We start from the raw sequence: 14,076 nt of genomic DNA, 5'->3' as shown, positions 1-14,076 counted from the left end.
GAGATGGGCCATATGCTCAGTAATGCCAAACAGTTTTGGCACAAGCCTTTCACCTACATCCTTCTCGATTTCTCCACTGGACAGAAAGACAGAATCACATCTACTTGTATTGCTGTGAAAGAGTTATGTCCCCCCCCCCCCCACTCCCCCCAGTAGGGTAGAACCACAGTCACCGGACGTAGCAGAGATATGGCATGGAAGACATCATTCTTTAAGAAGAGATACACAGTGCGTCTGCCCTTCTGCGCCTGTCAGATCAATAGCTCGCTGAGCGCAGACACTTCAAAGGGTTCAGCCAACACAAAACAGTCAACCCAGGTGCCACCAGGATTACGAAATCTCCTGCAACATCCCCCTGCTGTGTCATCTGTCCCCGAGCAGGGCATCGCATATGATCATTCAGTGTAGATGAAATACCTTGTGTCTGTAAGGAGATTAAAAAAGGACAAGATAAAAATGTTTGTGTGTATGGCGTGTCAGCTTGGAAGCAACAGAGGAAGGACACACACTCCTCTCTGTTTTACCCTCTTCCAGTCAGCGCTGGATTTACTGTGTCAGTTGTACACTTTCCAACTGGCAGGTTTGAAGGTTTTACAACTTCCTTTTCATGAAACGACATGAACAGTCCTCTCTGTTCTTCAGACACACACAACACTATCTCTGTTATCCTCTCTTCCCTCCCTCCCACCTCCTCCGTTCCCTTCCTCCTTCACTTCCTTATTTATTGGGAGCCTCCCTGCATGGTTTCTTCCGTAAAAGTCTTTTTTTTTGTTCCACAACCAACCCAGGTATTCTTTTCCAATTATCTAAATTGTTAACTCTGCCATGGCTTGGGAGATGAATATTTCATCCAGCTCATTAGGCAAGAGTGGGTTCTGGTTTAAAACACAGCTTGAACTCCCACTGACTCCCTGCTTCATGCTGAAATTGCAGCTCTTTACAGGATTAGACTGCATGGTGAGTGAATGGAGCAGAGCTGGCGCGTAGAGGGGGTGGGGGGTGGCACCACGCCTGGGAAGGGATCTCCATTGTTGTCCTTCTCCACAGCTCCCCTGTTCCACACTGAGGTGCTTTCAGCTTTTCTGCAGTCAGTCAGACAGTCAGCCAGTTTGTCAGTCAACCAACGATCTCTCAGCAGTGGCCAGATTAGCAGGGAGGTAGGGCTGAGTGCTTTGGACAAGACTCAGACCTCAGAGACAAATCCCAGAATGCTGTGAAAGCAGAATGAACCAAAGTGTTTATGAAACAGAAAGGGACATACATCTGAAATACTGTCAGGAGGGAATGTCCGAGTAGACACGAGGGAGGTTAAGACAGTACAAGGTAGAGTGTTGTAAATGGGGATTAAAGCCCTGTTTTTGTGTGAGGAACATGGTCCAGACTGGGATTAGGCAGCATGGACTAGACATCCTTCATTCCTGCATTTGATCTGGATTGGGAATGAAACAACAATTGCATGTTTACGTGTACTTACAATGTCAGAGCCACATCGATTCGATTATTATTTCTTTGTGAAAAGATGACGTAGGCTGAGCTGATGGGGTAGATAAACATCCATCAAATGACCCCTCGGATTCAGAAAAGGAGCAAGCCATCGTTGATGTAATCTGACATTTGAATGATGGATGAGTGAGTTCTTTTTAGTCTAATTATTTGTCACGAACAAACGAGAGTAAAAAATGTTCCCGTTGTTGATTAAAACTCCTAATGAACCATTGTCTGCAGTCTAATGATGGCTATGAGCCGGACTTAATGAATGGAAAATCATCGTCCATTAACTCGCTTTAATCAGTCGGATATACTTCATCTACTTCATCTTCAATTCACATCATTATAAACAATTTGTGTTCCTGTTCAGATTTGTAGGAAACACAGAGCCATGTTTAAACAACAAATAAAGACATGCACACCATGCACGTACGTACGCACGCACACACACATACAGAAACACAGACTGAACATTCACACAGGACAGACACACAAACACACAGACGGAACACACACCCAGAACCCACACACACACACACACAGATCCACACAGCCGAGCCAGGCATGGTTCTCTGTGCCTCCTCTGAGCTGTGGGTGGAACACCTGAATGTTCCGCTGCTTCAAAGAGGAGTCAGATTAAAGGGGCTGGAGGGAACCAGGCAGATACGCAGGCCTGCTCCGCAGAGGGAATGGGAATGAGACGGATCTGGGGGAGCTGGGAGATGAGCGAGGACTCCACATGCCTAATTCATCTTCACAGCCTGGATATACAACTGCTGATAGTTTGTGGATGAAGCTTTGTTATGCTATTTTCTAATGTTTGGCTTTCCACAGGGTCTGATATCAAACCTTGAGCCCATAGGAGCATGGTGGATGTGTGTGACTGGTGTGCTGGTCCATAGCCCTGTGACAGATACATATGCAGATAGTCAATTATTCGTGGTGTGCACACTGGAATGAATCATTCATAATTCCTCTGTTCCCCTTTTCCTGCAGACAGACTAGCTGCAGGGGGGGGGGGGGGATTTCAAACAGGAAGTCAGAATCAGAGGATCCTGTTTTCACCTGAGGTAATGACAAGCGGAATGGCCTTGTGTTTTAGGGGTGCATTTGATTTATCTCTCATTAATTCCCCTACTCGTTCACTCGAGGGTGGACAGGGGGTTGATTGACAGGTAGACTGGGTCTCAATGGCTTCTTATACTTTGAATTAGTGGTATGACTAACTTTGATGTCTCCTATTGCTAAATGGACCCTCCCCCCAGCCCACTCACTCGAGACATTCCACTCCCAAACAGTCTCTCACTTGGTCTTGCAAACTTGTGAAAGTCGTAAATGAATAGGCGAAGCTGTACTGACTGACCGTGTCTGACTAATCAATCTCCATACAGTATGTTGCAATCAAACTTAAAGTATTCAACATTCCTGTTTCTTGAATATGAATACCAACAGTAATTTATTAACGTTTCTTTTGCATGGTAATGACAATCCGCATACGTGAACCAGCGGTTCAGCAACTTCATACTGTCCTGTCTGTCTCAGAGTGAGGCCGGGTGGAAAGGCTTCTCACAGTGGAGGAAACTGGACAGAAGCAAGCACCGTTTTGAAGGAAAAATACATAAATGTACATGTAGTACCTTATAGACAGTAACTTGTTGCATTTTGGCAGTTCAGAGATGTCAAGGCAATATCTTTGGGAACGTATCCCAAATCATTTTTTGTCATACATTTTCAATAAATTATTAAAAAAAAACTTTGAAACAGTACAAATACGTAAAACGTTTAAGATCAGACTGCTGTAACTGATATTCTGTGTTTTGAGGTAAGACTGTTGAAGAGTGAAGTGTCTCAGGGAGCAGAGAGCTGCAGCAGACACACCTTGTAGGGTCTCAGCCGCCTGGATCCACTGACACATTCTCAAACACATTTTCTGAAGCTTCCAGGAAAACTCGAGATGAAAGCACAACCTAGTTTAATGAGACAGAGAGAGGCAGAAAGTTACATGGCCAGACTGGATACTAGTTGATGTGTCTCAACTCTCTTATTTGCCGTGCTGACAGAGAGAAAGGAGACCAGAGAGACTAATCTCTTTGTCGAGATAGAAACTGGATGCACGTACTACAGTTCTGGCTTCATCATCATCCTGATGTAGCTTACAAAGTCGTGTTATCAAAAGGAAACGTAGACTTGGTCAAGTGATCTTAAGACAAGCAGTTACAAAAACATTTACAGTACATCCACACCCAATGTAAAAAAACATTACAAAATGTCACTAAGCTTGTGTGAAAGTGTGAAAAATATTGTTTTCCCTTAGAAAAAAACGCCACATTGAGGCGAAAGACATCCTGTACCGCTAAGCTGGCGATGAGAGAGCGACTGAGGGGAAGAGAGAATCAAACACAGTTCTCTATAATCAGGCTTTACAGACCAACATGAAAACAGCCCCTTTTAACTGTCTTGAACATGTGATCGACTGTCCAGGAAACACAATCTGTACACGTTGGTGTGTGTTCGTTCATGAGCAGACATGCCTAGACCGTGGTGACCGACAGGAAGTTGTTGTGGACACGGGTCCCCTCAGGGGCGGGGCTTCGAGCCCCGTGACTCATCAGTTCCTGGATGGTCATCCAGCTGTCCAGGATCTTCCGGTGCCTCCTCTTCATCATCTTCTTGTGGCTCAGCTCCACGATGTTCACCTCCTTCCTGCCCTCGGCCCCGCTGGCCGGGCCCTCCCTCAGGCTGCGCTGCAGCAGCTCCCTCCTCCTCCTCTGCTCCCTCGCTCGAGCCAGCTGCTGCTTCCTCTCCTCCTTGCTCCAGTAGCGGCCCATCTTCATCTCGCTCATGGCGTCGTCGTCCGTGGTCATGCCCCCGCTCCTCTCCTCCCTGATGCGCAGCGCCCGCTCCCTCAGGATGCGGTCCCTCGCCGGCCTGCGGGCCACGTAGCGGGAGCCGTCGGCGCGTACTTTGACCCTCCACTCCAGTCGGGGCTCCCCGGGGCGGGGAGGGCGGTGCAGGGGTGCTGGGCACACCCCGAGGCTGAGCAGACTCACCTGGCTCTGGGAGTAGTCCAGGGACGAGCTCTGCTGGAGCAGCTGCATGTAGGACTGCAGAGGGAGACACAGAGAGGACAGTGTTGCTGTGACGGAGGAAACCAGACTGGGCGCAGTGGAATATTCTGGAAATCAGAACGGATAAGCCGCTCGGAGCTGTTGTTACCTGCCGTGTGGCAAACCCACCTGTAGTTGCTTGTTGTGTGAGGCGGCTCCGGGATGCGGGGCCGTGTGATAGGGCGACGCGTAGGGAGGCGCCCTCTGACCCCCGTGGCTCCGCCCCTTCCTGTCACAGCGCTCGTCGTCCGCGGGCATGGCGGGGTCTGACTCTGAGGGGGAGGGGTTGCTCTGGTCTGGGCTGCTGGAGATGACGGGGGACGGGTCTAGCCTGGGGTGGGACGGGGTGGGGGCGGGGGCCAGGGTACTGCGGAGGTTCCTCTGATTGGTCAGACTGACGTGTCTCTGGAGGGAGTGGTCGGGGGACATCTCCACCCCCAGGGGCGTGGAGCGAGCGCTGTCGGCCGTGTGGTAGGCGCTGGAGCTGTCCTTGTCCCTGACCCTGTCACTGTCGCCCTTCTCCAGACCAGGCTGCTCCCGGATGTCAGCCAGCCGACCGTGGCACCGCAGCCCGTCTCGGGGGCTCCTTCCTGGGGAGAGGGAGGGAGAGGACGGGGGGTCCTTCTGGGTCTGACGGAGCTGGTGGGCCTGCATGATGCTCTGGCACTCCAGCTCAATGCTCCTCAGCTCCTCGTTCAGCATCCTCAGCTCCTGCTCCACCCCTGCTCCTCCTCCTCCTCTCGGCTCGGTCACGCTACACTCGATGGTGCTGCGTCTGCTGTAGAACAGACCACACTCCCCGCTGTTCCCGATCTGACACTTGAGCTCCAGGAGCTGCTGGAAACGGTCACACTCCACCCCAAGCCCGCCCCCGCCTCTGCCCACTCCACCGTCCCTCCCCTGGGCTGTGGTGAAGGAGTGGCCACCCTGGGTCTCCCCCCGACCGCCCTGCCCCTGTCCTTTCCGCGTCCGGGCCCTCAGGCCCTGGGCCGGCCGCCTGCAGACCTGGGCGAGCTGGAGCTCCTGCTCAGAGCTGTCCTCCAGGCGACCCAGACCACTGTCCTTCTCCTGGAGGAGCGAGGAGCAGGTGGCCGTGTCTGTCGTGTCCTCCTCCACCTCCTCTCCACCCCGGAGCTGGGAGGAGCGTGGGAGGAGCGTGGGAGAAAGAGGAGAAGTTATAAAGGAAGAATGAGAAAGATACATACACTTATGAAGCAAACATACTTTACTAAACGTTGTGTTTTGGTTTGATCATGGTTGGCCTCTCACCCCTCTCCTCTGATCCTGAAGGATCTCCATCTTCAGCTCCTCCAGGAAGTCTCTGTGCTCCTGGTCCAGCCACACCTCCTCTATCTGCCCCACAGGACCCAGAGGACCCGCTCTCAGTGCACGTGTGTGTGTAGGCGTGCTGGTCTGTGTGGCGTGTGTGTGTGTGCGTCTGTACTGTGTATGTCTGTGTGTGTGTGTGTGTGGGTCAGGTCTGTGACCGCTGGCAGGTCCTCCTACCTGTGTCTCTGGCCTGGTGAGCAGTAGCATGATGCTCCTGGTGTCCTCTCTGCTCAGCAGGGCCACCGCCTCCTCTCTGTCCTGCACGTCACAGCCGTTGATCTGACACGACACACACCACGATGGGGAACACTGTTTACACATCAGTCTGAGGGGAGCGATGAGACACAGCGATCGGATCTACGCTCAATTACACATCCACGTGTGTACATACAGACAACAAGATGGACTCGTGCTACATAGACCACACACACCACAGAGACGCACACCACGGATTCAAACGCATACACACACACACGCACACACTGGTCTACTGTACATCCGTTACAGCGAGCTGAGGGGCTGGGTGTTCATCAATGGAAGACTGAGGAGCACACACACGTACACACACATCCACACACACACACAGACCTGCACACACAACACACAATTAGCTGCTGTCTGACAGCTGGCGTTCATCTCTCCTCCACCAGAGTAATGGGGCTGTCACAGGAAGATAATAGGGGCAGCAGTAATGCTGGGCTCTATCCCCCCCCTCCTTACACACAAACCACACACACCACACACACACCACACACACACCACACACACACAAACCACACACACCACACACGCCACACACACACAAACCACACACACCACACACACACAAACCACACACACCACACATACACAAACCACACACACCACACACACACCACACACACACCACACACACACCACACACACACAAACCACACACACCACACACGCCACACACACACAAACCACACACACCACACACGCCACACACACACAAACCACACACACCACACATACACAAACCACACACACCACACATACACAAACCACACACCACCCACAAACTCTGGCAGTGGAGCTGCAGCTTCTACAAAGGCTGGGCTGGAGACTGAGACTGATAGAAGCTTCTGGTACATCAGAGAGGGGCCTCCCACTACCCACCTGTAAGATCCTGTCTCCCTCTCGGATCCGGCCGTCTCTGCCAGCGATGCTGTTGGCTCCCACCTACAAACAGGAACACAGACTCCAGTACAGATGGCAGCAGGTAGATAACACAGGCACCAGCGCTCTTATCTGGAGAAACAATAGATTCTCCTCCACGCCACCTCTCCCTCGCTCTCCCTCATCTGGGACCCTGCTCTTAATGTGACTATATTGCTTTCGGAGCGCTGCAAACGTTCAGCCGTCGTGAGGCTGTGTAACTGAACGACGACAAGGCGATGCAGTGTGTGAGCTCTGACAGCGTGATTGATTCAGTTCGAACCCTCCTGTCAGTTGGCATCATGATGACTCTCTGCCCACTCAGATGACACTTTGATGTTCTATTGTCAACAAACAGCCAGCTATCTCCCATCCGGCAGCCTTGAGCTTTCATGAGCGAAGACAAAAAAAGAATGATTGTGTTGAAACATTTATTGGTTTTCTCCATTCTGTTTCATTTCCAGTGAGCGTGTAATGAATTATTATTTGTGATGATTGGCAAATCTTTTTCTCCCCCCAGGCTATGATATTTCCCCCACAATCAACAAAATGTATTCAGTTGCTGTCATCAGACCGAAGAATATCACAACAATTTGGAGGAGTCAGGGAGAGGGGAGACAAGCTGAGAGTCTTCTAAGCTGTCACACCAGATTAAGCCACACACACAGACAGTTCTGACCTGAACCCAATAATGCGTTTCTCTCTCTAACATCACTGGTTTCCCAGGGAGGAGTACAACTGCATAGGCTCCAACACAACCCCACACATCTCTAATGTACAGAGCCATGTACTGTATAGAACCATGTACTGTATAGAACCATGTACTGTATAGAGCCATGTACTGTATAGAGCCATGTACTGTATAGAACCATGTACTGTATAGACCCCCCCCCCCCTCCAGTATATGAGCTTCACTAACTCACGCACGCACATACAAACACACACATCCATAAATACATATTAACGAAGCTGATTAGCATTTCCATGCTTTTTCAGAAGTACAGAAATAGATGTGGGGTGGTGGCTTCCATCTGGTGAGCTGTGCTGAGGGGGTTAGGGTACCTGGTGCTGGTACTGCATGTGCTGGGCTAGTTGGGCTCCAGTGTAAGAGCCTGTACTAATGGGTAGACAGAACAGAACCAGCAGGTTCCGAGTCACGACTCCTATACTAGACCTTCTTGCTGTGCGAGTTACATGGCAAAAAAAACAAATTCTGATTCTGATCTGATTCTGGATCTGATTCTGATCTGATTCTGATCTGATTCTGGATCTGATTCTGATTCTGATCCTGATCCTTATCTGAGAGCCTGGTGGTGACTGATGTGTCTGAAGTACTGAAATGAACAAGAGCAGACTTTCTCAGTTAAAGTAGCGAGATGCATAAAGAATCCTCTCCTCTTTGTCTCCTTGTTTGACACTCAGGCGCGTCTGATGGGTAAATGTGTCATTTTACACTCCACAGGGCATGAAGAGGGTTTCACTGTGGACTAATTAAATTCCTCAATTAAAAAGACGTCGGAGCTGAAGGAACATAGGAAAGACTGGAAGGATAGGGAATCATATTTCAGCCTTGACTTCCTCTTCCTCCATGCTCTGTTTACTCTCCGCCCGCGTTCGACTCGCAAACAGTCCCGTTCTTAACCCTCTCCTAATTCAGTTAGACTTCCTCCATCCCTATTCAAAAGGGGCTTCACATTATCTTTTAATTACATCCTAGAAGAAAGCTAATGGAACAGTGGGGTTCCATGTTTGATTCGTCTGCCTTGCTGTCCCAGCCCCCAGTGTCTGTATGTGTGAGTGTGTGTGTGAGTGGGGGGGGGGGGGTAAGAGGGACTGGGGAGGGAGGTGTCCTCGAGTTAGGGACTGGGGTGACAAAGAGTCTCTCTTTTTCGGCACAATTGGGAGTGTCTATGAAATCCACAGATGCACAGAGCTGTGTGTCTAACCTGGCTGACGTAGATGGCTGTGTCCTCCTCATCATCCGTCCTGTAGCACAAGGTCAGACCCAACTTCTCCTGGCTGTTCAGCCTGACAAGCTCCACCTCCTGGACACACACACACACACGCATACGCATCACATGCACACACACACACAGCAAAGAAATATCAACATCAAATATCATCATCAGAATGAACAACAAAAACAGTCCCAGCAGGGAGTGTGTCTTGGCCGTGCTGCTAAAGGGGTTCCTCTGCCCCTCCCCTCTCCTGCACGTGACTTAGACCAGAACTGCAGCGACGTGTCCCGGGTCGTTTGATCCCACAGTGTGTGAAGAGACAGACAGGGGCCGCGAAGGAGATATCATCTCTATTAACCTGCTCCGCCAAAATCATTTTACTGTCTTGTGATGTTACAGTAAGGTGGTGGTGGGGAAAGGGGGGGGGGGGGGTGCCCAGCAGGGGGCTAAAAGAAGGGAGAGGGGGTTTGGCTCGCCCAATTTCAAAAAGGTGTCTTCTGCCAGGAAAGAGCAAAGCAGGATGAGTGACAGGGGGAGTAATTAGTTTGTGTGACCTGTGACTGTTGAGAACACCAAGCTCTCCTCACAGGGGGAGGAGCCTGTTCCAGGCTCTCGTCAGTAAACACTCTTCATTTACACTGAGCAGGCTGTCACATTAGGACCACGCAGGAGTCGATCCTGCTGACTGGTTGGTTTGCTGGCTGACTGGCTGGCTGGCCCAGCCTGGTATGTGTGGATTAGTAGAGACAGAGATCACACCACTGTAGAGATTAGGATGGTTGACAGTATATACATACTGTATGTAGGTCACACTGTTCTGACCAGAGCTAGGACACAACCTTCTCATCATCCGTATGGTTCTGCTCCGCACATTCAACATGACTGTGTGCACGTGGGCCCCCAGCAACACAGCAGCCTCTGTGCTGCCCTCCTAATCATGTGAAGTGTGTACAGTAACCCAGCGCATTGCTGATGAGCTGGACTCAGAGGTCATGGAGGTCAGAGACTCACTCCTGGGGGTCAGGCAGGGAGCCGGGGCTGTGATTGCAGCTGAGACTGGGACTGGGAAACTCTCTGTCGGATCACTAGAGATTTCCCATCGGGCTGTCTGTATGTGCAGTGTACGACATGCAGAGTGAACAGTATGCACACGCACACTCACTCTCTCACACACACACACACACACTCACTCTCTCTCACACACACAAGGAGTCACAGCTGGTGAAGGAGGAAGCCTAATAACCCAGAATGCCATCCAGTGAGAAGAGCTTCCCATTACAAGAAGAGCCACTGACACATGTGACTGCCGTCACACCACATCAGCTTCCCGTCACACTCACACACACACACACTCACACACACTCACACACATTCACACACACACTCACACACACACTCACACACACACTCACACACACACACACACACACACACACACACACACACACTCACACACACACTCACACACACTCACACACACACTCACACACACACTCACACTCACACACTGTACTCAAAACAAAACCACTCCTATCTCTTAAACACAAACACACTTGGTAGTTACTCGCCGTCACCCACATAAGCCCTTACACACCCCCACACACACACACACACACACACAAAGACACACACACACACACACACAGAGATGCATCGGGATCAGCCCTATCAGAAGGAGCAGCTGGGATGTGTGCAGTGGTGTGTAGACCAGGCAGAGATGTATGGTGTGTGTGTGTGTGTGTGTGTGTGTGAGCAGGATGATCTGTCAGGAGAGCCTCAGAGATACACCACCACAGACACACCAGCTCTGTCTCCTGCTTGTCAACTTGTTCTCCGACAGCTGATGAACAAGTCCCGTCTTGAGATGTCTATCAGCGCTTGTTTGTCCCAGTTAATAAGAGTAATAGAGAAACGAGGGTTGTGATTGTCATCAGCATTCAAGGCGTACCTCGTACTCCATCTCCTCCACTCTGCCACCCTGGGCCGGGGCTGGGGACAGGTACTCCGGACACTCATAGAACTCTGGCTCCATGGTGTGGATAGAGTGGCAGCTGAGGACAAGGAGCGAGAGAGGGAGAGAGGGAGAGAGAGAGAGAGAGAGAGAGAGAGAGAGAGAGAGAGAGAGAGAGAGAGAGAGAGAGAGAGAGAGAGAGAGAGAGAGAGAGAGAGAGAGAGAGAGAGAGAGAGAGAGAGAGAGAGAGAGAGAGAGAGAGAGAGAGAGATTGTGGAGTAGGGGTGAAAAGAAGGAGGGGTGGGGAGAAGAAAGACAGAGAGATAAGATTCATCATCGATAGTGAATCACCCCCCCCCCTCCTCCCTTATCTCCCCTGTCCTCCTCTCTGGCCTCCTCTCCTCCTCCCAGCCTAGTGACTGATGTCTGAGCCCGTGCAGCTCTATAAATAGCAGAGTTACCGCAGCACCAGTGGGCCCTCGCTATCGGGCCATTGGCTGTTAATCTGCCAGTAAATCCTCCATTAAAGAAAATGGATGTAGCAGACTGAAGCTATTATGACACACTGCACTCTAACGATGCTGTTTGGACAGACCTGCTGGGGGCCACACACACACACACACACACGGACATGGTGCCTTACCTATCAGACAGCAAGAAGGGGCAGATGTCCGGCACAGGAGGGGTGGGGGAGCGGAGCTTGGCCAACGCCATGATGTGTTCAAAGGTGATGTCCGTCTGCGTGCACACGTCCGCCACGCACACTTCCTGTCTGTCGCCGTGGAGACGGGGCGTCCGCCTCAGCACCTGCACCATGATGGGCTCCCTCCTCATGGCCTCCACCACCGCGTCCTCCGACCCCGCCTTCGAGAAGTCCCGCCCATTCACCTGGAGGGGGAGGTGTGAGGGGGGGAAGCTTGAGTTTCACATCTGGGTTCGCCTTCCTCCTTCTCTAAACACACACACACACACACACACCTCTTGTCTCCAGTCATCTGTGACTTCTGACAGTCGATCCAATTAAATGAGCTTGTTACAGCCTGGCTGTCAGGTTCTCAGTCATCCACAGATTGATTCTGCAGGTTGATTGTTGATGACTGACGGGGAGAGGGGGGGTCTGTCACAGCTTGCTGGGGAACCCGTCGTAACAGGAAGCATTTGGGGGTCTAAATAGTTATTATCATAACATCAACTATCATGACAAGCTGTGTATCAGTGTGTTTCTGTGTGTGTGTGTGTGTGTGTGTGTTTCTGAGTGTGTTTACAGCATGTGTGTGGATGTGAATGCACCAGTGAGCATGTGTGTGTCTGGGTGTGTATGCCCCTGTGTGTGTGTGTGTGTGTCTGGGTGTGTATGCCCCTGTGAGTGTGTGTGTGTCAGAGGGAGTACATGCACCTGTGTGTACGTACTGTATGTGTGCAGGTGTGTATGTGCCTGTGTGCGTGAGTGTGTGTGTCCTCAACAAAGGCCAGCAGGGGGGGGGGGGTGAGGAGGTCTTCCTCAGGGCCGGAGGGTCAGCGCCCGCTCAGAGGAGCTGGTCTGTCAGGGAAGAGCGCCTCATATCGACCACACAACAATAATCACACCTCAGCCTGCTGCAGCCAAATGCCACATCACGCCCTCCACATTCACCGCTGCTGCAGCCTGGGCAAGGCGGTGTGCTCCTGTGTGAGTGGGGGGGCAGGCAGGCAGGGGGGAGCCAGGGGGGGGGGGGGCAGGGAGGATGCTGTGGGGAGACGAGCCCTCTTCATATCCCGGACACGCACTCCACTCCCCTGCTGAGAGGGCTTTCAGCAGGTGATGGACTGGACTGGAGAGGGTGTTCTGGCGGTAAATAAAAAACAGGCTGAAACTACAGCCGGCTGGCACGGAGCGAGTGGAGGCTTTTAGACGCGGAGAGAGAGTTCAGAGGTCAGAGGTCGGCTGGGCTGTTTCGTTAGCTCAGGATGTTATCATCAGCCACTTAGCCGATGTGATGCCACTGGTTCTTTAGCTAGGGACAGGAAAGTAATAAAGCACAGCAATAAGACCCTACCACACAACGCGCGTGTATGACTTGTGGTGTGTGTGTGTGTGTGCTCACGTGCATGTTTTGTCACACTGAGATAAGAGCTTGGTGGAAAGCTCTCAACAAACAGCTTCTGCGGTTAGATAGCAGGTCATTATAAACTAATGGAAACATGCCGCATGCATACACACACAAACACACACCCACACACACTCATGGACTTAGTCCAGTATGACGTAAACCCTGACAGCGCTGAACCGCACCGGCGCTTGTTTATACAGATCCCCTTTGACTGCATGATGCCAGCAGCTCTGTGTGTGAGAACAATGGGTCACAACACAATGCAGAGGCCGGCGGTTTCCTCTGGAGAGCCGGCTCTTCCACACCCAGAGAACACCCGCCACTCTGCCCAGCACCAGGGAGGGAAAAGGGCACTTCTCTGACACATTGCTTCTCTCAGGTTGTTTTCAATCACGGAGAGTCGACGATGAGAACAGAAAGCTCAGCTGCCGTGAGCCAGACAATCTCCCGACCTCATCTCCTCCGATCCGCCGTCAGGAGACGGAGGAGACCTCTCGTCTGATGGAGTCAACCAGCAAATGTCTCATTTCAATAATCACACGGTCAGCTCGCGTATCCTCCAAAGCTGCAGGCGAAAGTCAAATGGGACCAACATTTGAGAGAAGCTGATTGAGGGTAGACTGGAGAGTGTCCCAGGCACAGTCAACCCCTGGCCGACCGGTCTGGCCCAGTTAACACATGCTTGCACAGTTTTCCTCCAATTACCCGAGACAACACAAACACCTGCGATGGAAAAACAGCTCCTGCATGCTCTGTTGTTTAGGTTGTTTTGTTCTTTATCACACCAATTAATCACTGTGACAAGTTGCTAATGAGGGGCCAGGAAGGGGGGGGACAGGGGGACGGGGGGACGGGGGGACAGGGGGACGGGGGGGTTGTCCTCCAGTACCCACAGAGCCAAAATCGTGAACATACGCTATGGAGAGAATGTGTCTTCATGGTGGTGTAGCTGTTCATGGCATGAACCCCCGTGT

The 14,076-nt window shown here is 51.5% G+C and overlaps 1 protein-coding gene across 1 annotated transcript in view; it reads right to left on the bottom strand.

The window, feature by feature from the left end:
- Positions 1–2,967: 2,967 nt before the first annotated feature.
- The window catches only part of pdzrn4 (PDZ domain containing ring finger 4), a 17,909-nt gene continuing 6,800 nt past the window's right edge, over positions 2,968–14,076 (bottom strand). Inside the window, exons 2-9 of the mRNA XM_084701578.1 lie at positions 11,656–11,900; positions 11,010–11,112; positions 9,050–9,148; positions 7,065–7,127; positions 6,083–6,203; positions 5,865–5,944; positions 4,725–5,729; positions 2,968–4,592 (exon numbers count right to left, since the gene is read on the bottom strand). Coding sequence (XP_084557704.1) covers positions 4,020–4,592; positions 4,725–5,729; positions 5,865–5,944; positions 6,083–6,203; positions 7,065–7,127; positions 9,050–9,148; positions 11,010–11,112; positions 11,656–11,900 — 2,289 coding nt within the window. The 3' untranslated portion in view covers positions 2,968–4,019. The remainder of the gene's footprint in view (positions 4,593–4,724; positions 5,730–5,864; positions 5,945–6,082; positions 6,204–7,064; positions 7,128–9,049; positions 9,149–11,009; positions 11,113–11,655; positions 11,901–14,076) is intronic.

The sequence above is a fragment of the Hypomesus nipponensis genome, chromosome 7 (genome assembly GCF_054491055.1).
Source record: "Hypomesus nipponensis isolate SF chromosome 7, ASM5449105v1, whole genome shotgun sequence".
Taxonomy (NCBI): Eukaryota; Metazoa; Chordata; class Actinopteri; order Osmeriformes; family Osmeridae; genus Hypomesus; species Hypomesus nipponensis.
This window is presented reverse-complemented; position numbering and strand designations above follow the sequence as displayed.